This window comes from Anopheles gambiae, chromosome 2 (assembly GCF_943734735.2).
Source record: "Anopheles gambiae chromosome 2, idAnoGambNW_F1_1, whole genome shotgun sequence".
NCBI lineage: Eukaryota > Metazoa > Arthropoda > Insecta > Diptera > Culicidae > Anopheles > Anopheles gambiae.
Genome location: NC_064601.1, coordinates 84,937,681 through 84,964,438, shown reverse-complemented (window position 1 = coordinate 84,964,438; position 26,758 = coordinate 84,937,681). Strand labels below are relative to the sequence as shown.

The following is a 26,758-nucleotide window of genomic DNA, read 5'->3' as shown; positions in this document are numbered from 1 at the left end:
GAGTAGTAAGCAATAAAGGACAAGAGGGACTCGATACTACACTGAAAGCGTAAAGCAATCTTGTTCTTTTGTTGTACTTTGGTTGGAAGGAGTACCGCAGTTTCACACTCTGTCCCGCGTGTGGAGAAACCGCACGAACAGAAATGATGATGATCGGAGACAGATAGAGATGATGATAACCGTATGTCTCTATCTCTCTGTCACTGGAGATAATACTGAAAACGTGGACAAAATGGGGCAACTAGGATGAACACTTACGCTCCACCGTGAGACCACGGATCGGTTTGATGAAGTGCGGCCGTATGTTGGTCGGTACGCGGATCTTCTTCGTGTTGGTCGTCGACATCTTGGACACGTGGCGCGTCTCTATCGCAGCTAGTTCTTTCTCTTGAGCTAGATGTGAGTGACGGATATGTCGGTTTCGGGATTGCGAGTGAAAAAGAGACAGAAGGCAGGTGGTGGTGATGGTAGGTGTGGGTAGAGCCATGTAAAATTGGAGATCGTAAGATCGAAGTTGGAAGTTGGTGATTTTGTGGGTTTTTTTTATTGTTTGACAGGGATACGTACGAGTATCAAGAATAAGCCAACCATTAGGCAGTTTGTTATGTGTCATATGACGTTTGATTGTGTGTGGGTGTGTGTGTTTGTATCGAGGAAAGAGAATAGAAATTAAATAGAGAAAGCATTCCATTAGAGAAAGAGTCGTCACGAGTTGCATCACAACAGTACACAGGAAACAGAGAAGGACAGTTTGCTTTAGAGCCTTTGGTCAGAGATGATGGATCAGCACATGAGTTGTGTGATGAAGTGATCGGTTAGTAGTCGGATTAGATCAAGTAATTCCCACACAAACACGCATACAAACACATTGGATGAACAGCTTCGTGAATAGACACAACAACGATGTTCATTTGCAACGTCGACCAATTACCATTAGTGACAACGAAGACGAGCACATTAGACATACGCATACGCCAGTTGATGGTCGATCGCTCGCTCGACCGAGCGCGTGAAACAATTGCTGGGTAATAATTTTGGATTTTTGAGTTTGCAAGATCACTAAGGCACACTACATTGAAGGCGCACGGCACAGTGCTGGTTACGACAGTGAGAGAGATACACAGACATCCAACGACACGAACAAACACGGTTACAACATGGTCTCGTGGTTTCCCGTGAAGGACCCCACAGGGAATGTTTGTATACCTTCCGAGGTGTGACTCCTGCGCGAGGACAACCGCGACGATGAGTAGCGCGAGTGCGCCGAACCGTAATGGTCCTCCATCCTTAGCTCCTTCTCGATCAGCACCAGGTTCGGGTCGGCCGTGCAGACGCGCGCTCCCGTAACCGGATCCTCGACCGTGTACTGGTACTCGTACACCGGTTCGCGCGGTCGCTTGTCTTCCTCCGGCTCGGGGATTACGATACTGTCGAACTCGCCCTGTTCCGCCTTCACGATCGTGTCCTCCGCGTACAAGACGGTTTCGTCCGCCTTCTTGCAGATGTTCTTGATGCCCTTGAGCTTGCGGTGTGCCGCCGCAATGGAAAAGTCTGGATCGGGTTCGTTGATCTCCCCGTCGAAGAAGGCTTGCGTTTTGCGCTCTAGCTCGTCGGTGTTAACTACGAGTTTGCGCGTAATCTTTGGTGGTGGCGGTGGCGGTGGACGCTCCTTCTTGATGAACACCTCGATCGTCGCCTGATAGACCGGTGGTGGCGGTGGATCGAAGAAGGTAGGCAGCTGTAGTGGCGGAGGTGTACGCTTTTTGTCCTCACGATCGCCGTTACCGTCGTTGCCGTTGTTACTGCCGGCAGAACCACCCTGTTCGCCAGCGGATTGCTCCGATTGGTTGGGTGCTGCACCCTGATCACCACCACTACCCGCTTCTTGAGCTGATTGATCGGACGACCCTTCCTGTCCAGCTCCGGAGTTCGGTTGGGAGTTGTTTCCTTCTCCACCGGATGCGGCCGCACTTGTCGCTGCTTTGGTCACTTGCGGAACCCTCGGCTCGGTACTCGTTTCTAGCACCGACTGGACGAGATTACGAGTGGCAGCAATTTGCTGCAGAAATTCCGTAGCCGTCTCCTTGATCTGTTGGATCTCGCGGATCGAACGCTGCTCAAACTTGCGCCGTATTTCCTGCTCCTCCAGCTCACGGATACGCTTCGCCTCGGCTAGGGTCGCCTTTTCGCGGGCGTATATTTCCTCTAGCTTGCGGTTGAGCGCTTCCTCGCGCGACTTCTGCTCGACGGCACCCTCGACCGGGGACACGTCCTCGGACACCGCCGCAGGTGTAGTACGACCTGTTGCACGTGCGGTATCCACAAAGAAGCGTAACATTTGGACAAGTTTTTATAGAAGAAATATATTGTTCATGATGTTAAAATGTACACCGTGATCCTCCCTTGACTCTCATGAATGTGTGTATCGAGATGAAATTTTGAAATGATTTATGTGAGATGTGAGTCGAATGAATGAATGAGTAAAGCCAGCGAGTAGCGCAAAAAGAAACAGTGTGAAAGGAAAAGAGTTTCAAAGACTTAGCCCACTTACCTTTGCGAGTTGTAACGGTCTCTACCTGTTTGAAACTCTCACTAGCCTTCTGAACGGTTGCGGTCGTCGTTTCAGTCTTCTTCTGTTCCTGTACCTTCACGGATTCAGTCTTCTTTTCCACCGGTTTCGGCACAACCGGTTCCGGCACCTTCTTCGGTTCCTTCGGCGGAGATGTCTTCTTCGGCGAGGATGCTTTCTTGGCCGACTTGGGTGAATCGGGACGGCGAGCTGGTTGTTCTTCGACCTTGGCAGGTTCCGCTACTTTAGGTGACTCCGCCGGTTTATTGGCCAGTGGTTTTGTTGGTTCAGCAGGTTTAGCAGGTTCCTGAACGGGTTTCGGCGTTTCAGTTGGTTTCGTCGGTTCGGGAGCTTTCACAGGTTCTGGGGCCTTAGCCGGTTGAGTGGCTTTAGGTGCCTCAACTTTAACCGGTTCGGACACTACCTTCTTGGGAGGTTCAGGCGTGGCCTTCGCTTGTTCAACAGGTTTAGCGATTGGTTCTGCAGGCTTCGAAGGTTTGGTAGGCTCAGGAAGCTTCGATGGAGGAGAAGGCTTTGCAGGTTCAGCAGGCTTTGCAGGCTCGGCAGGTTTCGCGGTCTTGGCTGGTTCAGATGGTTTCTCAACTTTGACAGACTCTGCTGGCTTGACAGGTTTTGCCGGTTCAGTTGGTTTCGTGGGCTCCAGTGTCTTAGTAGTCTTAACCGGTTCAACAGGCTTCGCCGGTTCAACAGGCTTTGCCGGTTCTGCAGGTTTCTCAACCTTCACCGGCTCAGCTGGTTTTACCGGTTCAGATGGTTTCGTCGGCTCCGGAGTCTTAGTAGTCTTAACCGGTTCAACAGGCTTTGCCGACTCAGCAGGTTTCTCAACCTTTACCGGTTCAGCTGCCTTGGGAGACTCGACAGGCTTCACAGTCTTCGCTGGTTCAGCTGGCTTCTTCGCTTCCTCCGAAGACTTTGTAGTCTTAACCGGTTCAACGGGCTTAGCTGGTTCTGCAGGCTTTACAGTCTTAACTGGCTCTGCAGGCTTGGGAGTTTCAACTGGCTTTGGCGATTCAACAGGCTTGGAGGTCTTAACTGTTTCGGCAAGCTTCGATTGTTCTACCGGTTTGTCAACCTTTATCGGTTCAGCAGGCTTCGATGCCTCAACCGATTTTTCCGGCTTGGTCGGTTCCGCTGGCTTCGCTGGCACAGTCTTAGCCGGTTCAACGATCTTTTTAGGTTCTTCCGGCTTTGGTTTAAACGGAACAGCCTCCTTCTTGGGCGATGGAGATTTCGGAGTCTTCGGTGTTTTACCCTTCTTGGGCGAGTCCGGTCCCTTATCGCCTGCAGTCTTCGTTGCCTGTTCCGTAAGTTTAATCGGTTCAGGGATCTTCTTTTTCGACTCCTTCACTTCTTTCTGCTCAACTTTCACCGTCTCCTGAACTTTAACAGCTTCTGCACTCTTAATTTCAGCAGCTTTTACTTCCGAAGTTTTCGTAACCTGTTCAGTCTTGGTGGCTGTTGTCTCTTGCTTTGCAACCTTCACCGTGGATTGTACCTCCACTTCCTTCTTCACCGGAACGGGGAGCTTCGAGTTAAGCGACTCATCAACGCTCAGCGATTGTTGACGCTTGAACGCGTACTTTGCCTCGATCTGGGCGATCTTCGACTGAGGTTCTTCGACAGATGGCGTTTGGGTTTGTTGCTGCTGCGCTACGGTAACGGTCGTTTCCGTCGTCACTTCGGCCGCCTTAATCTCCTGCAGTTGCTGCTGCTGGCGTGCCTTGAGTGCGGCATACTTCGATTCGATCTGCTGTATCTTCGAAAGCGATTCCGTTTGCGGTGAGTCAGCAGACGTTGGTTCTGGTTTTGGTTCAGCTTCGCTCTTAATCGTCGCTTCAATCGATTCCTTTACCAGTTCCTTTGCCTGCTGGATGTGGGCAGTGTACTTGGACTCAAGCTGCTGGAGCTTCGAGAGCGGCTCTTCCGGTGCCTTTTCCACCGCAACGGTGGAGACAACGGTTTTTTGTTGCTGTTCTTGTTGCACCGAAGCAGTTGTTTGCTGTAGCTTGACCGACTCTTCCACAGTCACTCCCGTGAGCGATGATTTGCGAGCGGCGTATTTGGATTCGATCTGCTGAATCTTTGAAACGGCTTCCTCCTGCTTCTGAGCCGCGTACTTCGATTCGATCTGCTGGATCTTCGAAACCGCCTCAACTTGCTGCTGCTGCTGCTGTTGGGCTACAACGGCACTGCCAGTAGTGGAGGTAGTTACCTGCTGCTGATGTTGCTCCTGCAGCAACAGTTCCTGCTTCTGCTTGAGTGCGGCAAACTTGGTCTCGACGATCTGGAACTTGGCATCGACAATTTCCGACTTCTGCTCGAGCTGCTTCTGCTTGAGCGCGGCGTACTTCGACTCGATCTGCTTGATTTTGTTCTGCTGCTCGAGCAGCTGCTGCTGCGTTTGCTGAGTTTCAGCGAGCGACGATTCCTGGGACGAGCTGATGCTGGAGTTGCTGGTGGAACACGACACGGACGACACCGTCTTGCTCTCCGACTTGCTGCTCTTCGTGACCGAGCTTTCCAGCTGCACCTCCTGTTGTCGTTTCACGGCAACCGATCGCTCGTGTTGCTCCTCCTTCACGGACACGGACGAGGAAGTAACGGACACGGATGATGAGGAGGACGAAGCTGTCTTCGTTTCCGACTGCACCACGCTTGACGCTACGGCGATCGCTTCCTGCTGCTTGGTGTGCGTGAGGTCCAACTTCTTCGCCGACTTCTTCACCTCGAACGCGGCCAACCGTTCCTGGACCGAGGCGGACTTTTCCTCCTCCTCCTCCACCACCACTGCCGCCTCTGCCGGCTCGCCGAGCTGCTGGGGCAGATGCTGCTGCTGCTGCTGCTGCAGGTACTGGATCTTCTGCAGCGCCTGGTGCGATTCGTCCCGGCTCGTCTTATGCTTGAACACCACGTAGCTGTCCGCAATGTCGGACGGTTTGATGTTTTCGTCCGTCTTGTGCGCCTCGATGCGCTGCGGCAGCTTGATGATGCTGTCGTCGATGTTGGTTTGCGTCGGATCGAGCCGCAGATCGTCGTTCGAGTGTTCCTGCAGCGCGACCGCGTTGTTGGCGTACTCGCTGATCTCGTAGATCCAGCGCTGCTTCGCCTCCTCCGAGTAGGCGATCAGATGGACCGGATCGGAGCCCTTGCCCTTCGGCACCAGCTCGAACGCGCGCGTATCGATGTCCCGCAGCTCGCAGTCCGGCAGGCGCACGATGTCCTTCAGGATGAAGATCGACCGATCGTCCGACAGGCGCTTCACTTTCGTGACGAGGATGCGCGACTTGAACAGGAACAGGTAGCGCTCCTTGATCTTGTTCTCCCGGTCCCGCACGCCAAAGTACTCGTGGGCGAGCACGCGGCCCAGCTTCTGCAGGTTGCCTATCGTGTGTGTGTGTGTGTGTAGGTGTGTTGACGGCCCGGGAAGGAAACAGGGAAAACAGTTTGTATATACACGGCCGCGTACTACGCTTTGCTTTCGCTTGTGCTTTCCGCACATTTGCCTACCTCGGAATCCTTCGATCGCTTCGAGAAATTTGTTGTTCGCCGCCCGGCTCGGCACCGAGAGCATCAGCTCGAGCGCCTTCTGGATGTCGAGCACATTTTCGCCGAGTGCGGTCGAGTACTTGAGCAGTTCCTGCGTTGTGCGGACGGAAGTGAGCAACGGAGTTTTGCAAGATGAACGGACATCAGGGTGAGTAAATAGTTTCCCGCGAGAGGGTGTTGGTGTCTTGATCGTGTTGAAATTGCCTTTTTTGAGCAGAGTTGGCAAATGTTGTTTTTAACCCCATGATTTGCTTGTGTAATGTTTCTTCGTGTATCGTTACTTTAGTTACTTTATGTATCATTTTTAGGAGCATAATTTTTTAAAAGACAGAATCTGTTCCCTCCTCGTTTAATCAAAATTTGAACTTCAAATACCAACGTTGTAATCCTTAGCGTTCTTGGTGGAATGAATTTTTGAATTATTTGTGATTTATGAGTTTTTCTGTTTTGCACCTCTCTTGTGAAAGTGTTATTAAACAAATACGTATTTTTAAAAGCACCGATCACCCATTGCATCATCCCCCCAGTGACACTGAGTCACCGAGCACAAACGATGAAAGACACACACGGGCAAAAGAAAACCTCGTTAGCCTGATCTCAATCCATCATCATTTGTCTGCCACAGTACACTCACCGCCGTGTTTCGAACACGTAAGTACAGAACGTGTTAAAAAGGTAGTACCAGCTGTATTACCATTGCGTCATTGAACCGGGAATAGAAAAAAAAACAACGTCGGTTTGCAACGTATCACCCAAAATACCAAACATACATCGGCCGTTGAATTAATTAATGCCCCATGAACTGTGGCTGCTAATAATAACAACCCGTCCCAGCAAATGCACATAACGAACGGAATTGAATCCATGGAAAATGGTTTTAATGTATAAAGGTATATAAATCTCTCCCAAAGCTCTACTGGATAGGTCAGTGCATTTTGCAATGTACTTCCTGCTTTTAAAACCGGACAACATGAACTGAAAAGGCGGCGATGTAACCAGTTCCCGCGTAGTTTATGTGTTTTCCACCCTGGAGTTTGCTACTAAATTTAGCTCTGTGAGGAACTGCGTTGTGCTGTGTTTGTCTGTTTGTTTGTTTGTGTGTGTGTGATTTTTTTCGTTTCCCACTATTTGGTTAGGCCGATCGCAGCTCGATCGACTTTGCGCCTGTGCTGTATGTGCTGTGGTGAAGGTTAATGTTTATTTTTTCTCCCCCGAAAAGAAGTGAAGGCCATTTGATGCTCCAAAAAAGCAAGAAGCATACAGAGCACCTTTTCTCTAATAAAACACACATATAAAAGCATGTGTTTCGTTTTGACCAGGTTGAAGTTTGACTCGGTGTTAGTACTGTGAGCGCAATACCTTTTCGTCTTCATGCGGCCATGTTTAGCTCAGCTGATTAGTAGCGGTGTAGGTTAGGATGAGAGAATGGTGGTGGTGGTTTGGATGGAATTCTCGAGTAGTGGTGATCGATGTTGGTTCTAGATGTGTGTTATGGTGGTTCTCCTTTTCATGTGCTGTTTTGTGCGATCACATCCGGTGTGGTTGCACCTGTGATCTCGCTCACCGGCTCAGAGCCAGGGCTTACCTTGAAGAGTAGTTTGTAATCGTTGATACGCTGGATCGGAAGCTTCAGATGCTCGGTGAGACTTTTATCGTCGTCGATGTTCGCCGATAGCTCCTGCGAGGATGACACAAATCACGCACAAACACAGACACGCAACACACACACACACACAAAAGAGAAGAGAGAGAGAAAAGAAGAGAGAACAAAAACGAAAGGAAATCGATCTTTCATTAACTTGGTCACGAAAATTTCACTGACACTCTTAACACTAAGGGCGAATTATTTGCATTCCACCAACAGAAACGTCGTCACTTAAAATAGACTCGTAAAATCACCGCGTTACACTAGTCACACGTTTTCGTCACTAAAATTCGACCATCTTTCTGCTCCCTACTTTGCTGCACACTCGAATTGCCCTAAACAGTGCAGTTGAGGAGGGAGATGGGTAAGGTTAGTCACAACAGTCTTCTCACCAATAAATTCTCACCAGATTGTCATTCGAAATGGTGATCGACTGACCAAGCCGGTCGAAGTTAGAGTCGAACAGTTCGTGGGAAGTAGAACATGTTTGGAGCTACCATCGGCATTAAAAATAGTTCACATGATAAAATGGAATGGGAATGAATGCGTCTGTGTTTTTTTTCTTCACTATTTTGAAGGAAAACAAATCGATCGTATCGGTCGGTTTCGCACTGCGCGTGACTATTTTTAATCATTTTCCATCATTAATCGCTTGGTAGACGGTAAAGACGAGAGCTGCCTGATGTCTTCGCAAAAGCAAACCTCCGATCGTAGAAATTTCCAAAAATAAGATTTTTAAAATAATTCTCAACAAAACAAGCAAACTGTCTCCAAAGAAAAAGTTGGTGGTTGGATAGCACGCGGATAGAGGCCAAGGTTGTCCACCCTGCCACACTTCACCGCAGCATGTGTTTCACGGCTAAAACCACCCACTCGGCGGAACATCTGGAAAGGGCTACCCCAAACCGACTGGGCGTGAAATAATAATTCAAAACATTTCACCGCGGATTGCGACCTTTCAGCGGCAACCGATGAGCACGACGGTCGTGCCCGCCCACACTACCCGTGATGACCTACGACGAAAGGCGACATCGGATGGTTTTAGCAACTAGAAGGAGGATGAAACTAAAAACAAAAAACACTCGCAACAGATCAGACTATTTTGCGGGGGCACGTCCACCCGTTGCTGCATTACTCATGTGGGGGTTGCAGTAACGCACAGGTAAATGCCGTGGGATGGATGTTGATCAGTCGCCAAACAAATACAGCAATTTTCAGACAGCCAAAAAGATGGGTAATGGGTGAGGTAATAGTCATATACAGACACAGCTTTTAACCGCCCACGGTTGATTTCGTGAGCGTGCCAGAGTTTATTTCACCCCATGGAATGATGAGAACACTTGAGATAGTTCCGATCCCACACTTTTCTGTTTTTGGGTAGTGAAGATCTAGCTCTGGCGATGATGATGAAAAGGCTAGATAGAAAAGAGTGACCTTTAACGGAATCATTAAGTAGAGCAATGTCAGCACATCAAATTTGAGAATAAACAAGGTTTACCGATTCATCTTGGGGAAATATTGAAAATGAACCCATTTGGACAGGTTTGAAAGAATAAATAATCAAAGTCAAGCAGAAAAGTATCACTAGGAATTATTATATCAATATTTTTTTAATTTTACAGACTTTTTTAAAATAATGGAAACGCCTGGTGTTTCATACATATACGAGTGTAACAACTTTGCACTGAAGTATATATAATTTAAGCGATTAAATAGCTTTAAAAACATACAAAACAACGTTTGACATAAATCTTATTGGTTCATTTTTATGTAGACCCTCAATTATAGCAGATAAGTTGATATGAAAAATGAAAAAGGTATATGGAGACGCCTGGTATTTTACAGAATTTCAAACAGCTACTCATTATTTTTAATATTTTGAGCAAAAACAAAAAAATATATACTTTTGATCCAGCACTATAAAAAATTGTCCTGATAGTATTGATCTTGACGAATGTTTTGCAATCATCTAATAGCAATATTTATCTTCAACTTTTGCTTTAGCAAACCGTGCTGCTGCTGACGCAAACAGCATCTCCAAGAGCTCTGTCTAACTTTACTCTCCCTATACGACATGGTCCCGACCAAATTTATGGTGTCCCCGTCGTTTGAATGATTTAGAGCGTGCAGTTTTTTTCTCCCCCCAACACATTTGTTTATCCTCCAAGTTTTGTCAAACGCCAACGAAAGCCCCACTACCGCGGGCGAAAAAGTGATAAAGGAATAGACACACACGCCTCAACACGCTTCCTGTTTCCGTGCTACGACTTTCACCACGTCCTGACTGGGGCTCGCTCAACCTCGATGTAGTTTCAGTGGTCAGCAGCGGTTGGTTTTGTGGACTTGTTGCCGGTTGGATGGCGGCGTTGGTTGTTATAAATAAAATCCCGTTCCGTGTTGTGCCGCCTGTGTCAGGCGGACGTGTGTGTAATTAAAGCTGTCGTGTATGCGAATCGGTTGCGTTCTGGTTGTTTTTCCTTCTTATTTTTTTTTGTGTACGCGTAATTGTGATAAGTTTGAGGAAAAGTAAAATTCCCCCCCCCCCCCCCCCAAACCTAACGGAAAGGACCTACAAGCGATCGCACCCTGACAGTGCTTGACGATCGAGTGCGGGAATGTTTTAAGGAATTGCGAATAAAATTAATGTTTGCAATGAATGTACAATGAAGAAGCAATGGCCAATGAAAAAAGGAGAAAAACTGCTTTTGAAGACATTAGATTGGTCTGGATCGTTACAGCACTCGACGTGGGTGAAAGTGACGTAAATGGCGGGCGTGGATTTTTATCTTTGACACATTTCTTTTTTGGCACACATTTCTCTCTCTCTCTCTCTCATCCTCCATCTGTTTTGCTCTCTCCTTCTCTGCTTTAACTCTGCTCCACAGGGGAACTATAAAATTGCGCGAGTTAAATCAGCGCTCGATTTAGAACATGATTTATCTTCCCCGAGTTCTACTGCACATCAGTAGGCTTTCCTAGTTTGCGATTAGATTTCCACCAGCTTTTCATTGCTTATTTGCTGTGGAAGGTATTCCAACATTACATACAGCAGCTTTATTTTCACAACACAGATACACACATTCTCTCTCTCTCTCTCAAACGAATCAGTAGCCCCCAAAAAGCAAGTGGTGGCAGACAATAATTTTCCTTTAGCACATCACGAAAAGCCACGATCAGCAATTGTTCAAAAATAACACAACACACACTGGTCACTGGTCCCTTGCAACATCCCACAAAACCACACGCCACAACCATTTACATACATGCAAGCACTTGCTTTTTTGCCTCTCTTTTTTATTTTTTCTCGTACATTGATATCAATGATTATGCAATGGTTTCCCAGTTGGGGGAAAAGGGTTGTTTCACAATATTTTAATAAAATATTTCCAAACCGAAATTCGCCACTTTGCAAACTCACTTTATAGTAAACTTTAATTTTCGAAACTCGAACCGCGAGCCACGTACGTTTCGCGATCGCGACTCCAGCAGCGATCGCACTAAACCGTCCCCTGCGATCCCTGCGCGAACAGGACGGGTGGGTTGGCAAACGGAACCAACACACACACACTGACTTTAGAGACGCGGGCACAATCTGTTTTGTTCGAGGAAATCCTAGCAACTCCGGATCGATCTGTCCACTGGCAGCTTTGAAGTACGACTGAAATTCGGCCACCCCATGCGACCGTGAGCGAAAAATATAGATATTCTAAAATTACGTCCGGACCGAAAAATTTCCTTCTACCCACCCAGCCGCACACCGAGCGCATGTGAGTGTTGCGCACGTCTGTGTGTGCGTTATGTGCGACCGGGCGCACGGAGCAGCGAGAGGGTGTTGGAGAGGAAAAAACGGCAACACACAGGGTGTGGTAACAGGTGGTACGAAGCGTAACGGCAACGTAACGTTCTGTGCCCTCTTGAGCGTGTGTGTGTGTGTTCTCTAGAGAGCTAGCTACTAAGACATAGCGGGATGAGTGAAAGGAGAAGTGTAAGCTATCAGTCGGCCATTGGCTATCTGAGTTGCTGATGAGATTGACGGGAGCACATTGGGGCTGGGTTTAACGTGTGGTGAGAAAAAAAAACGAAAATCCGATTTTCCTTCAAGACCAAGCAAACGCTGGACCAATTTATCACACCCATACACACACACACACACGCCGCTAGTCATTTTTTAATGTGCTCAAAATTTGAATGTTTGGGAAAATCATTCCCCCCCCCTCCCCATGCCTCCCCATTGAAGGTTGCACTCGGGATGGAGCGTGTTAATGGCATTGATTTTACAGACGCGCCTTGGTGACGTTAATGTTGACTCTGGCGTCAAGAGCGTGGTTGTTGTTGGTTTTGGTCCGCTGCCATCTTGTATATTCAGTTAAAAAAAAATGAGGCAAAAACTCCTCAGCAGGCGGAGAAAAATTGCAAGGGGAAGGACTACCGAAAATTGTTCACCTTGACTTACATACATCTGTCGCTCGCGGTGCGCTGTGCCATGGTGACGGCGCGGTGGCGGCAAGGTAATCAAATAATTCGGTTCTGCATTTACGGTGGAAGGAATGTGGCGCCTATTAGTGCACGGTTGCATTCATGCCGGGGCGCCGTTCATCCCGTACGTAAATGAGCCGTGCTGATAGGCTGTGGCGTTTCGGGTAAAAATAAACCCCCTTTACGAGGAAAAGGCACCTCTTTTCGCCACAAAAGCTCTGCGACTGTTTTGTAAACTAAATATTGGACACATATAATAACGATTTTGGTTTAAATGAAATACATGCTCTACTTGACCATTTAAGTCTCAAAAAGGTTTTTGTTTTGATTTTTAAGTGTACAACAGCCACTTTCCCAAACTCGATCGAATTCGGTTCGGAATTCGGCGATTGTCAAAATAATCGGCCTCAGCACAATTTTTCGATCGAAAAAATTCGATAGGCGCTCACGTGAAACTGACAGTATAACTATTTCTTTTATACCCCTACATGAAGTTGCCCCCCCCCCAGGTAAAACATTTTTAAAATAATTAATAAATAATTTTTTATCACTCAAAATTCTGAAAAAGAACCAACACATTTATCAACTTGCTTTTACATAACGTTTTTCAACAACATCAATCTTGATTTACGGAATTTTTCTGATATTCTATAATTTCCGCAGCTCAATCAGCCGTACCGGTGAACTCGTTCGTTCCTGGGAACGTTCGCCGCGACGCTCATTTTCACTCATTTCATAGCCCTCTAGATAAAAAATTAGGAAACCGTATAGATTTTGTACTACCTGACCTAGTGATACAACCCTGTCCACTCATGATCGACGAATGTTTTTCGACGAACGAGTTCGCCGGTACGGCTGAATACGTCGCGGATTTTGCCCCATACAAAGCGGAACGATCGAATTTTTGTAGCATAGTTCATTTTGCTCGTGAGTGTCATGGTATACCAGTTTTCAAAAAGACCAGTAAAATGAACACCTTGGCGGTGAAATGAGTGTCAAATGACACCAAAATGACAGCCGGATCTATCGAATTTTTTCGATCGAAAAATTGTGCTGAGGCCGAATATAAAAGGGGTGGTTTCCTTGGATGTGTTTTGATCATTTTGTGCCTTTTAAAATGGTTTTTTTGTAAATCGACCAAAAAGGGAATTTATTTTGCATTTGACAATTTATGTGTCATATCAGTCAAATTTGCTCAAATAACTGTCAAATTAAAAAAAATCACAAATAGCAAAATTGCGTATATTGCGTAAATTTGATAGGATTAAGGATAACTTAGTAATGAAAATATAAATAAATAAGTGTTAAGGATAATCTTCAATGTGAAATAAGAGGGTTTTCAATATAATATAAGAGATTGAATACGAAATAAGGCATGGGTTTTTTTTGCACTTTTCCCATATACTCAGATTTAAAATCAGCAAACAACATATATTCTACTCAGCTATGCTATAAAAATTCCCGATTATTGAGGAGAGCACATTGCGTACCCAATGTTAAAGAACGTTCGATTCTATATGTTTTTTTTCTTTCTATCCACAATAAACATCTCTACTCTACTACTACTACTACTACTACAATACGAAATAAGAAGCTTAAGTTCTTCAAAATATCTTCTTTAAATAGTAATTAATTTAAATAGTGTTTAAATTTCCCCGTTATTTTAAGAATAAATGTTGTAAGTGGCTGAATGTTAATATATTAATAATTCGTCTCTTATCGAATTTTGTCAGCTGCAATTAATTTTAATTAATTACCACACTACGATATCGCAGTAAAATCGTCAGAATGACCCAAGCCATAAAATGTATATATTTAAGTAGACATGAATAACGAATAAACATGAATGTTTTACAAGCAGTGCTATTCGCAGACATCCAAAATAAATAAAAAAATAGAATCACGGCTGACCAAACCAATTGGGTTAAAAAAAACCTACGTGTCAGAAAAAAACACGAATTTTGCAACACGAATTTTGAAATCCTTTTGACAAAACATACTGCAAACTCTGTTGAGTTGCAGAAGCACGACAAGCAGCGCCTCGTGCGTACAGCGAACGTACAATTTTCCGATCACTGACACCGACAGCGCGCCAGCTGTGCGCCATTTTTTCGCAAATCGATCTTCCGTTTGCAGAAGCTGCAATTGACCGGAACGAACCAAAGAAAAGTGAGAAAATAAGATAAAAAGAGAAAGAGAGAGAGAGAGTGAAAGAGAGCGGGACGCAGGTCGGCTGAGTTTATCTCATATTCCCGTGTTGTTTGCGTTTGGCTGCAAAATCCGCACAGCACCGCGCCCGTTCTATGTGCTTTAATTTTAGACCAACCAAATCAAAATTCGAACCGCTCAATAAACCGGCCACCGAGAGGCGGACGATTGCGCTGCAAGCTGATCCGGCGTTTCGTTCGTTATTCGAGTCATTTCCAAACGAAACTTACTATCATCAGCGTCACTAGGGTTAATGGAGCTGAGAGTAGTAAGACGGAGACGGAAATGAAATGGATCTGTAATTTAAGCCGGTTAGTTTTTGCTTTTAATTCGCTTTCGGTGCGTTTCTTCCTTATCCCTGCCGGTGGCGACATATGCGCAAGTCGAGCAGTTTTTTTATTGTACAGTGCGACACCGGCTGCCGGTTAATTGGTTGAACGGTAACAGTTAATGAACGGCGAAACGATCCCTCATCAAATCTGTGAGCGTAATGTTCGCTCTGCCGGCACTTAAACTCGTCAGTAAAAAAAAGACGCACCAAGCCGTTAATACACGATGATCCCTCTGTTGTATAATAGAACAATTCCTTCAACCATTAAACCCGTACATCGAAACCTCTCGCCTCTTTATCTCTCTCTCTCTCTCTTTCCCTTAGCTGCCCTGCTGTGACATAATCTAGACAAGAGATTTGATGAGTTTTCTGCCCCTTCCCTTCAAAACAGCTCAGTATGTTGCAATTTCTGAACAGTGCGATCGGATCAGGACCTCACGTACGTAGCTCGACACAGGAAAAGAGCAAGAACGTTTTCCCATTTACATGTCGCTTGTTTTCTGCTATAAAGTTGGGTCGAAAAATAGAAACCTAATCCGCTTGCCAGTGTGTCCGAGATGGGGGCACAAACACAAACACACGCACACAATTTCCGGCAGCAACGATTGAGTAACAAGTGTGTGCAGACTCGGAGGGTTTTGTCGTAAGCTGACCCCGCGTAGATAGAAACGGCACACATACGCTACACACATTGGCCTGTGCCAGTGTCCCGTTGTTTCATCATACATTTGACAGCTGTCGACGCGATCTGGGAAGGGAGAAGGCACGGCAGCCAGAGGTAAGCAATTCTTATTACGTCGGTTGGTGAAATTGTACCGCACATTAAGCGCATACACGCACGTATTGAGGTCTGCAGTTCCGTCATCATGGGGCCAGCGATGCACTGTCGGCTACAAACTTGCAACTTAAGGGGACTAGCGCACGTTAGAGCGTTCAGTTAATCGTCTGGTAGATCGTATATTAACCAAAGCAGACTAATCCCGCAGCTCGTCTCAGCTAATCTCCGGTTAGTTTTCCGGCATCGGAGCAGCGAACTGAACAACTGAACCGATCCGGGTGTGCCTGTGTCGTTAGGGGAAATCTTTTATTTTCGTGCTGAACGTTAACTACGAAGCAGTGATTTGAAATTAAGAAGAGAAAGAGAGAGATCGAGAGAGAAAAGAGAGTTTTTGAGAGATCGTTCAAAAGTGTAAACGTGATAGGATTTGGCTAAGTGTGCTTGCCAAATCCAGCATAGTCCATCTTAATTCCAACAGATGGCGCTAGCGGCAGAGAAGAGAGATAAAGTTGTTTGTGCTTAACACTACTACTAGCTTTGAGAGCGATGCCGTCTGCACCATCTAGCTTAAAGTTTTCTTCAAGGATTGCTTTAGTTACAGTGTCTGCCGTATAAATATGGTTCAATTGATACAATTCAACAATCATGTTACGTACCATAAAGAAGTCTCGGATGGCATCGTTTGATGCAAGAAATTCCTGCGCAACCGGTGCATCGCGGCAGTACTTAACGTGCTTGTCGAAGTCGCGCTCGAGTCGCAGGAACGTTTTGCCGATCATCTTCGGATTGTTCGCGTAGTACTTCACACCCTCGATAAGTACCCTGAAAGTGTGGTGGCAATAAAAACCGAGTGGGCCAATTATCCATCTTGCGGAGCGGATTTTAGCCGATCGCAATAAAAGCAAAGTTTGCACTTACGTGTTGTGAAAGTCCGCAATCTGCTTGAAGTTGTTAAAGATGTCATCCTTGTGATCGCGCACCACGCGCGGCACCTTGTTGTCCTTGTTGTCGATGTACTTGAGGTAGTTGTCGACGACCTGCTGCAGATCCTTGGCGAACTCTTCCTCCGTTTCGACCAGCTCGCGAACGACGGCTCTGGAGAAAAGGCAATGTTTAGTACCTTTTGACATGTATATTGTATCTTGCGCTCCAGTACTTACTCTCGCCGATAGGCGGCATCGTTGGACTTCTCGCCGAACACGGCCTGCTCGGTATGATTGATGTCCAGCACGGACACCGGTATCCAGCCGGCTTTCGCGTTGTCGTCACCGTCAAAGATTCGTACTTTCCACCTGTTTGCGTGTTGGGGTTAGTGGGGGAATTGCGATTTAATGACATCTTCAATTAGTTTCGGAATTCAGGCTGTGGCACGTGCCAGGCCCGACGACCCCTGCGGCTGCTACTTACTTCTCGTTCGGTTTCGGTTGATACGGTGGCTGTGGACTGACGCTACGACGATGGGACGAGCTCTGGTGGTTCTTCTTCGGCTTCACCGCCAGCTTGTGCCTCGAGGCCGAGCTGTCGAGCCGGTCCTCGCTTTGGCCAATGTTCATCTGCGGATCGAGCTTCGGCTTCCTGGCAGTGTGGCGTGTGGCGGGAAATGAATAAGCCACCCCAACCGTTGAGTTAGTAAGCGGATTTGTAATTGAGCCAACAGCAGTGTACTTACTTTGCCGCATTGACGGCCGAATCGCCCATATCGAGGACCTCGACCAGATCGCCAACGCGCACCGAGATCGAGTCCGGACCTTCGGCATCGTAGTTTTTGTTCACAACCAAAATATCGTACATCTGGGAGGGGTTCGTAGATGAAGCAGAACGGAAAGGATTAGCGCAGTGTGTCACACGGGCGGATGTACATTTAATGAAAATAAATGGTTGTAATCAAGGCGAGTGGTGCCAGGAGGGCTTATTAAAATGAATAAATAGGCCGTTCAAATGTCACAAAGATCAGATTTTGCTGAGCAAATTGCAATATTTCGAAACTGATAAAATAGGCAAGGTATGAAAAACGCCATAAGGTATGCAATTTGCAAAACAAAATCTCTTTTTTTATGATTCTTAACATCTTATTTACTCCATTAATGAATTATTTTACCTAACTAGTTATTTTGGACCGATACCACCAAGGAAAACTAACGTTCTGAAGGGAATGAGGTGTAAGTGTACCCGAAACGGTTTACTGCTAAAACTGGGGGGATTAAAACACGGGCCAGTTCTTCGGCTCCTCCTACGGAAATTTTGGCATCGCTAATTGAGCCAAAGCGGCTCATCTATTTTGAAAACACTTCACCCGGAGCGCGCATGCCGAACGTGTTGTTGGCAGCAATTGCGTCCGCTATACAACGGACACACGGGGACAATTTTTGGGTGTTAATTTGCCACGGAAAACCACCTCTCCCATCATCAAAAATCATGTCCGGATTCGAGAGTCGGACGTCCACTGATATGCGATACGTGTCTGGCGAACGCGTAAAAAGTAAAATTAATCTTTAATGATGAATGTATTGCACCCGGATTCGATTTCATCCGTTTGCTTGCTGTGGGGGCTGTTTAAACGATAGGGCTGTCCACCGAATGAATCACCGTCACTATTGGCATGATGAGTGAATCCTTCCACCACTCGCCAAAGCCTGAGTCGAGATGAGAATCTCCCTCTAATGGGGCAATAAATACGTCAACTGCAATCGTTACAATTTATCAACTGCTCGTTTTATACCCATTTGGATGAGGCTTTTTGTTACTCTACCTCTCCAACCAACCCTTTTGGCACGTTTCCAGTTGAAGGGTTTTAGGAAGGAAGGTAAAATAAGCAGTGCACCGCCATTTTTTATCACCCTATTTGTCGCCACATCCTGCGCGATGGCGAAAACACTAATCCGTACGGGAAGATTAATGGAGATGGTAAGCGCTTCCAAATTAATTGATCGTCCTCGCGATCTTCACTTACGGCGGGGCGAGCATATCAGTAAGCTGATCGTAACTAATTGAGATCGATTTCTGCCCAGCAACGCTGAACGTCAAGCCGCTGTCGAGAAGCAATCCACGAGGTTGCGAATAAAAAAGTAGAAATATTTCAATCCACAGCTCGTCGGATGCCGAAAAACGAAAACACCAAACAAAACATACAGCGGTTTAGAATGCGCTAATTGGCGCTCCGTCAGAAAACTGTCAGAAAACGCTGACAGAACGCTAGAGACGGTTCGGTTAAAATTCCATCCGTTGCGCCAAAAATGGGTGGTCAAATTTTACACCAAAAAAGTAGTGGAACTTGAGGGATAAAAAAACGAACATAATAAAAACATCACGTCACAAGAGATGACATTTCCTCCCGACATGTGACCTCTTTTCGAGATGAAGTGTTTTTTCTTTCGCGGGCCAGCATAACACCAACATGTCACACCGGAGATGGTGGTATAAGCAGTCCTCGTTCTTTCGCACCTTCTATTTGACCCACTGCTGTTGTGGCCGGCGATACCTTGACCGTGGCGTTCTACATTTCGTTTTGGGGATAGCCTTAGGCACGCAAAGGCAAAATGGTCCCTACCTAAAGGTAAGCAGCAGCAGGTTGCGCATCATTTGCGGGAGCTATATTTAGCCACATCGCCCCCACCTTAAGTGTTGCCCATTTGCGATAAGTAATGTGATAGTTTGTTGTTCGGTGCGTCTGGATACCTCCTCTCACACACATACACACACACACGACCAGACCCATCCGTTGAGTGGGAACGCGCGTATTTACGAACCTTTTTATCTAATCCCGCATCATCCTCATCATCATCACCGGGACATAAACAGCTTCATGGACGGCCAAGGTGAAGCATCCTGACCGTCCATGGAAGCTGATTGTTTTGTTGATCTGTTTACCGAATGAAGATGAAGGCAAACACCAGAGGCCACAGTTTCGACCACGGCAGCCGAGTGGAATTTGATTTGGAATTATAATTTGTAACGCCAACGGGAATATAGATTGCGCGGGGGGGGGGGGGGGGGGGGGCGTCGTAGGCGTGATGGCAAAATATGGCCGAAAAGTGTTCGAAACAAGTGACGTCCACGAGGGCCATATGGTTGCAGTTATTGGACTGAGTGATTGTTGCACAACAATCGAGAAGGGGAAAATGGGGAAAAAGATGGTTGGTCGGCGTGTGATGAATTAATTTTTCTACAAATAATTGAAATAATTCATCTGGAAAGGAGCTCCAATTTCACAATTTCTAGCATTACACGTCGACAAGCACATGAGTTGTGGATGCACAAGCTAAGATGTTGGGTTTATGATTGGTGTTGTAAACAAAGTCTCGTTTAAATATAAGGTAAAAAATAAACCTATTTGATGTTTCCCTTATCACAAAAAATCGCTCTTTTTATGCAGCGAGTGTAGTCTCGTGGCTACACAAGTGTACATTTGCTCAAAATTGTTTATCCATATCTGCTCGATTAGTTCACGCCTGAAATTGTGAATTTGTGTGTAATCTACTGTGTTGAAAGCGCCAAGATTTTGTGTGTGTGACGTTATTTTGTAAAAAAAATCGATATTTTTTAAGTATAAAATGGCTACATGACCAATTATGACAGCAGGGAACGTTATTTCCCGGCGAATCCAGAAGAAAGAAACAAAAAAGTCAGTCAACATAAATTTTCCAGATTCAACTTAGAATGTTAGAAGTCCGAAACCTAGTGTTATAAATTTGAAAAGGGTTTACCGATTCGAATTATATGTACGATTTTGACAATCGTTTAATATGGTTGAAAAATAGTGTTACGATGTTGAGCTGGTTTGAGAAAATCCCTGTATTTACTGAAAATTATGTATTTTTAAAGTATAAAATGGCCTCGTGACCAATTGTAACGATCGATTAAACGTTATTTACCGATGAAACTAGAAGAAAGCAACATAAAAGTCGTATCCCGCCTACAAATCGTTGGTTTTTAATGGCTTTTTTCTAAATTCCTCTAAACTGGTGAAAAAGGGCGCATTGGTCGAATCCTCGATTGGTCGAATTGGTCGAATCCTCGATAATCCGTGCTCGAAAATGTCGATTAGGTATACCTCTGGAGTTTATATATTTAATATAAGCTCAACTTGGGTACTTGGGTACTCTCTTCCCAACCCTAGTGACATTTGCTCGAAATTGTTTCCCATATCTGCTCGATTAGTACTCGATTCGCCTGAAATTGTGGATTTGTGTGTGATCAAGTGTGTTGAAAGCGCTAATATTTGGTGTGTTCGTAAATTAGACGTTCCTCTATCGATGGACGATGCCGTCGATGTCATTTTTCATTCATAGCTATGGTTTTTTGTTGAAAAACAAAAGCTAATTTTGTGTGGCGTTATTTAAAAAAAATCATATTATTTAAGTATAAAATGGAAACTGCACCAGTTTAAGGGAATTTAGAAAAGGTCCTTTAAAATCAACTGTGATGCGGCTTTTTCGTTGCTTTCTAGATTAGCTCGAAAATGATCGTTTTAGTTGGTCATGTACCCATTTCATACTTAAATAATACCCATTTTTTATAAAACAACGTCACACAAAATTAGCTTTTGTTTTTCATCAAAAAACCATAGCTATGAATGAAAAATGAGCTCGACGGCACCGTCCATCGATAGAAGAACGTCTAATTTACGAACACACCAAATCCTGGCGCTTTCAACACACTTGATCACACACAAATCAATAATTTCAGGCGTATCGAGTACTAATCGAACAGATATGGTAAAACAATTTCGAGCAAATGTCACTTAGGTTATGATAAATCGTTCGACTCATGTGTTTTAACTTATAAGTATTACTTCTGATATTCTTTTCTTTCTAATATTTTGTTTAGATATTGAACCTATCTTTACACAAATTTAATTGTGTTGTTATCGATTCAACTTTGTTTTAAAATTAGTCTTTAAAGCAACGCAAACGAGATTAGCCGTCAATAAATTCCTTTAATTTTTCGACTTTTAGGGTACCTATATTAATGCATCTTTTCGCATGAGGTACGAAGACCCATCCCGTGGTACAGTCGTCAATGCGTGCTGCTTAAGAACGTGCCCGTCATGCCTTCAATCCTAGAATGCATCGTTCCTCCGTAGTAAGTACTGGTCATCCGGTTTCTTGATTCCGAATAAATCTTGAAAGCTTGTACAGGCTGGACATGCCCGCGCAGGACGTGTTACGTCAAGTAGAAGAAGAAGTTCAGAATCAGGTGTTTAAAAATTCCGAAAAATCCCAGCATTTTATTAGCAATCACATTTTGTACCGTTTGTTCTTACATGGGTACATAGTTTTTTTCATAGTTTTGTTATATTGTGCTTAAAAAAGTTACATCTCTTTTTTCTTTCTATTGTTAATTTATATCTATTTTTTCCTTAATAAGTCTGTTTAAACATAAATGTACAACGTCTATCTAACATGTAAATAAAAAAGTACAGCGAGAAAGTGTTTACAATATGAATCAACCTTAATAATACTTTCCACCTACATGCAGAAAAACGTTAATTGTATACACGAGAAGAAAAACCACCACCTCAGCCAACAGGATGAAACAAGCAATAACACACACACACACTGCAGGTGTATTATTTTACCAATCCCGACCACCCACTTTCGCATCACTGTCACTGTCACAGCAACGTTGCGCCACAGTTGGCAGTGGACAAAAAGTGCGGGTCGTTAACCACTAGGTCGGCCGAGCTTGCGGTCCTGTACCGCTGACCGTGAGCAGCATTCTCATTAGGCCGGGGCAGTTGCATGAAGGCTGTATGGACAAGTTGGGGTCGGATTTGCTTTCAAGTACTTTTCAGCTGCTCTTGACTCATCTCCGCCAAAATTTCCCTATCAACACACTTCCCTTACCATCATGCTTGCTGTGCCAATGAATCTCCTTGGACTTGTCAATCAAATCGAATCAACGAACAAATTTCAAACCGGCCACGCAACTGCACAGGATGCTGGAAAAGGCTGACAGAAGAAGGAAATCCAATACGAGTGCAACCGTTTGCGAAGGTTGTTGTACCCCGGCAATCCTCCCCCACGAATGCTCGGAAGTGTCGATCATATTTCCCTCGCCATAAAACATAAATGCCAAACATGATCCTCTCCGGGCCGATCGTTACCTATTGGGATGTGTTTCCTGCGCGTCTATTTACAGTCCATGCGTGTGTGGTGCGGCAGTGCGAAAATAAATAATAAATAAAGTTTATTTTTGGACCACGTCTGGGAGTGCCGCTTCGTGCCGTGCGGTGTGTGTGTGTGTGTTGCGTGAAAAAGCAGCATGGGAGTAGAGAGGGAAGAAACTCTTTTTGGACGCACGTACGCAGTTTGCTGTGCGTGATGTATCCATGCGAACGAAACTGTGCCAACTATTAGCAGTTTGGCCGACCACATAACTAAATGGTGGTGTGCCAGAGATGATACACACTCCAGATTTGGGCGAGCAATAAATTGCTTGTTTGTCGTAAACTTTTGCAAGCACAGAGTGTGTGTGTGCGTGTTTGTTTCGAAACGATATTATTCTTCGCGATCGCGACCGACGTATCCACATCGAGTGGTGTAGGTCAAAACACGGAAACGTGTGTCACGTGTGTGTGCGCGGACGCGATCATCACGATTCATTCATGCACGCGTGACAAAACCAGCTGTTCCCGGCGGTGCACAGATGCCATTTGATTCGAGCACAGTGGATGAAAAATGTAGCAACGGAAAAGTAAATAACTGCTTCGCCGTGCATAAAAAGAGGAACGGAAAGACGCTACTTCCACCGCAAGAGCTGTAGGATGTCGATTGAGTCATCTTTGTGATCGGGGGAATACCCTTGTCGTTGTCTGTTTTTATTATGTTTGGGAAAGTCAACAAAACGATAAAACTCTGGTTGATCCGGTTCGGTTGCTAGCAGAGAGAGTAGAGTTTCTCCTGTACTTCTGCTTATTTAAATGTTATTCTTTGTCCTACAGATTGTCCTGTGGCATTTTCATTTGAAGTTTAAAGACTGGAAGGGGCATTTAGCGTAAACACTAAAGCTCAGACCCAATCTCTGGGGACCAACTTGGTCAAGTTCTGTGTTAAAATTCAAGAATTGGATTTCACCTCGAAAATTAACGACTCGTACTCCAAAAGGTTCTCCCAACAAAACCCCTGAACTCTGAAAGTGGAACACAGCGCAACCCGACACTGTCGTAAAGATTCTTTGGAAATTCAAGCAAGAAAAACTATCTAAAAAGAGGTGTGCCACGAAGAAGATGGACAGCTTTACGACAGAACGTATCAGTACGTTGCGTTTGCAACCTGTGCGTGGATGATTTATACGCGATTGAGCTGTCATCCATGTGTCTTTTGCTTTTGCTCCAAGAGGGGCTCCGCCCAGAACGAGAAGATTAACGCGCTGCTGTACAAAAAAAATCCCATCGTCCATCATCTCCCCGATTGAGATCTTGCCGTTTGGAAACTATTGCCCGATGTAGCGGGTCACAGGCCAGCGCGGTGGTTACATTTTGTTGCAATATTTTTAGAACTCCCGACTCCCATCAGGTGGCAGGTTGGCGAAACGCACTCTTACCACCTATGCCCTGGACCGGGACGTGCCATTAGGACGTGCACGCGCACGCACGGCACATTAAATCATTTAGTCAAAGAACCCGATCACCAGTAGCTTCCTCTTTTTTGTCTGCTGGTAAACGTTACTGGCCACTCATCTGGAGTTCATTATTGGTTACATTTTTCGCACCACGTGGTGTACAGAAAGTGGGCACATCGTTGTTTTGCCCGGTGACGTCAAGCCCGGCCGGACGGACCCCTGGCGGAACAATCAAAAACATCTGCTGCCAGCAAAAGGTTTGCCACGAGCGGGCCAGCCGCGACATGCAAAAAACACTTCTGCAACAAAACGCTTTTTACGCTGTGAACCGAAAGTGCGAGCCGCTCCTACGCCAAGGTGTGATGATGCGTTCGTGATGACGCGCTTACGATGAGGTATGGTTTGCGTACCGCGGTGGCGGTTGGCGGCCCTACCCGTGTGTGCGTGTGCCTCATTATGTCCATCAACGAGCGGGCAATTTGCTTGCCTATAATCGGTTTCTTCAGGATTTGTTCCGCGCTGCTCCAAAAGCGTGTCGAGCGAGAGTGGGAAAAGGCGGCACCTTTTATAATGCGAAGGTGTCATCATCGCGAGTAGCGCTGAATATATATAGATACTCGGTGCGGTGTGCGTGTATGGAGTTCATTCACATGAGGGTACCAGGAGCGCGTCTGACCTCCAGTGTGACACGCACTCTGTGCAAGCGCAAACGCTGCTCGGCACTTTCCATCTATTCTAATAGAGAGGGACCACTTTGGAGTACATTACTTCAGGAAAGTGTTCTAGTCATAAGTGACTTGATTTGTACAGGGTGACTTAAAAACAGAATGTGACAAGAATTGTTGAAGAAGATACAGGGTTTTCAAGGATTATATAGACATGTTCAGCGAGTTGTAGATTCGTTCAGGCATATCATAGACTCTTTAAGCGAGATATAGAATTGTTCGGAAGTAGGCGTAGACATGTTCAGCGATTCTGTAGAGCTGTCATTTGTTTTGTTTACACACTGTGCCGCAGGGTTCAATTTTTCATTCTTAAAAGTCCTAAAAGTAGCTAATAATCATTCCTCAAGCTGTTTAATACATAAATTAGTTGAAAAAAGCTTATTTTTTCAAAAACTGTTTGTTTACCTCCTGATGAGAAAGATCCAAGCTGCAGTCCAAGGGGTACGAAAGTGACAGCTCTACAGTATAACCGAACATGTCTACGCCTACTTCCGAACAATTCTATATCTCGCTTAAAGAGTCTATGATATGCCTGAACGAATCTACAACTCGCTGAACATGTCTATATAATCCTCGAAAACCCTGTAAGTATTGTTGGTACATCCAATGCTGATAGTACTGAGAGAACTCACAAGAGGGCGCTGCTAAATATCTTCCAACGACTGTAATTACTAAGAACTATTACTATGAAAGCGCATTCTAACATCAATATCTATTTCTTTATAAAGAATTTTCTTGCGGGAAATTCGGACTGCTCCACTCATAGGCAAAGGCACACCCGATCCACCCTGTACGCATGATCGTACGCCGTACGCAAAGTGATGCGTTTTCTGCGCGTACCCGTCCTCCTGCGTGAACGCGTTGCAAACCAATGATGCGGCGAACGGAGCGGGATGAGAGCTATTTTAAGAATTATGCAACCGAAGAACCGAAACACACCAGACACACCACGCTCTGCCCTTTTGCCACGCAAACGGTCGATATGCTTTATGTATCTGCAGACCGGAGAGCAGGCCAAACCGACACAACAGACACACTGGCCCGCACAGAAGCACAAGCCGAAATGGGGCGCACGCATACAGCATACATCGGCGCATCGAGCGTTGTACGGTTTGGTAATCGCTAATCCGCTAATAGCAGGTGAAGCAGCCAGCAGTCGACGTGTCATCTTCGTCATCTTCGTCACGCAGAAGGTGAGTGACACATGTGAGCCAATTTGGGACGCTTCCAACAGCGGATCATCTAATGAGAGCTAATGAAACAGCACCAGGACCATTTACACCAACAGGGAGGATCACTTCCTCATCACGGTAAGTGAGTGCGTGTACGATTGCGCTACACGTGGTAGACATTGGGGAGGAGATTAAAAAAAAAAGGTTGTGAAGATTTTTGCGACGAGTCCGAGGATTTTCGAAGATTTCATTGAACTCCCGAGAGCCAACTCTCTCTATGCGCAAGAATAACAAACAGCGCTTATGTTGAACGAGTTTTACGACTCCAGACATCCAGAGATCGTAACGTTCGATCATTCAACCGTCGTAAAGTACTCCTCTTCGTACGTAAGGCAAGATCTTCAAAGCAGTGATTCATCATGCAGACGTTCACAGTGATGTTTGTTTGTGCTTTATGGCGCGATCCAGTTGCATAACTCGAACGAGTTCTTGAAGAAAGAACGTCCCTATGTGGGTCAAGCGCAGCCAACAGAACATGTTGCAATGTTTTGCGAGGCGTTGCTTTGAAAATCCCGTCCCTTAGAATGTCTTTGAATATGACAGCATTACTGGATGTACTGGCAGGTACAATCCAGCACTCGCGCCAGACTTCTGACACACGTTTGAGAAAGTATCTTAATGACCTTGTGCGCAAACGGGTGTGTTTGGCCGCCTCCAGTACGCGT

At 45.6% G+C, this 26,758-nt stretch overlaps 1 protein-coding gene across 8 annotated transcripts in view; it reads right to left on the bottom strand.

Annotated features, from left to right (window-relative positions):
• Positions 1 to 26,758, bottom strand: part of LOC1276165 (obscurin) — a 67,290-nt gene that overhangs the window by 16,127 nt on the left and 24,405 nt on the right. For 4 of the 8 annotated variants that reach the window (XM_061652170.1, XM_061652167.1, XM_061652171.1 and 1 more), the window contains 10 exons: positions 17,244 to 17,365; positions 16,982 to 17,149; positions 16,735 to 16,866; positions 16,493 to 16,669; positions 16,231 to 16,396; positions 7,722 to 7,814; positions 6,098 to 6,227; positions 2,552 to 5,971; positions 1,207 to 2,301; positions 259 to 393 (listed from right to left, as the gene is read on the bottom strand). In XM_061652170.1, coding sequence (XP_061508154.1) covers positions 259 to 393; positions 1,207 to 2,301; positions 2,552 to 5,971; positions 6,098 to 6,227; positions 7,722 to 7,814; positions 16,231 to 16,396; positions 16,493 to 16,669; positions 16,735 to 16,866; positions 16,982 to 17,149; positions 17,244 to 17,365 — 5,638 coding nt within the window. Of the gene's footprint in view, positions 1 to 258; positions 394 to 1,206; positions 2,302 to 2,551; positions 5,972 to 6,097; positions 6,228 to 7,721; positions 7,815 to 11,199; positions 11,441 to 16,230; positions 16,397 to 16,492; positions 16,670 to 16,734; positions 16,867 to 16,981; positions 17,150 to 17,243; positions 17,366 to 26,758 lie in introns of those variants that run through there. The other 4 variants (XM_061652168.1, XM_061652172.1, XM_061652173.1 and 1 more) reach the window with 4 other exon arrangements.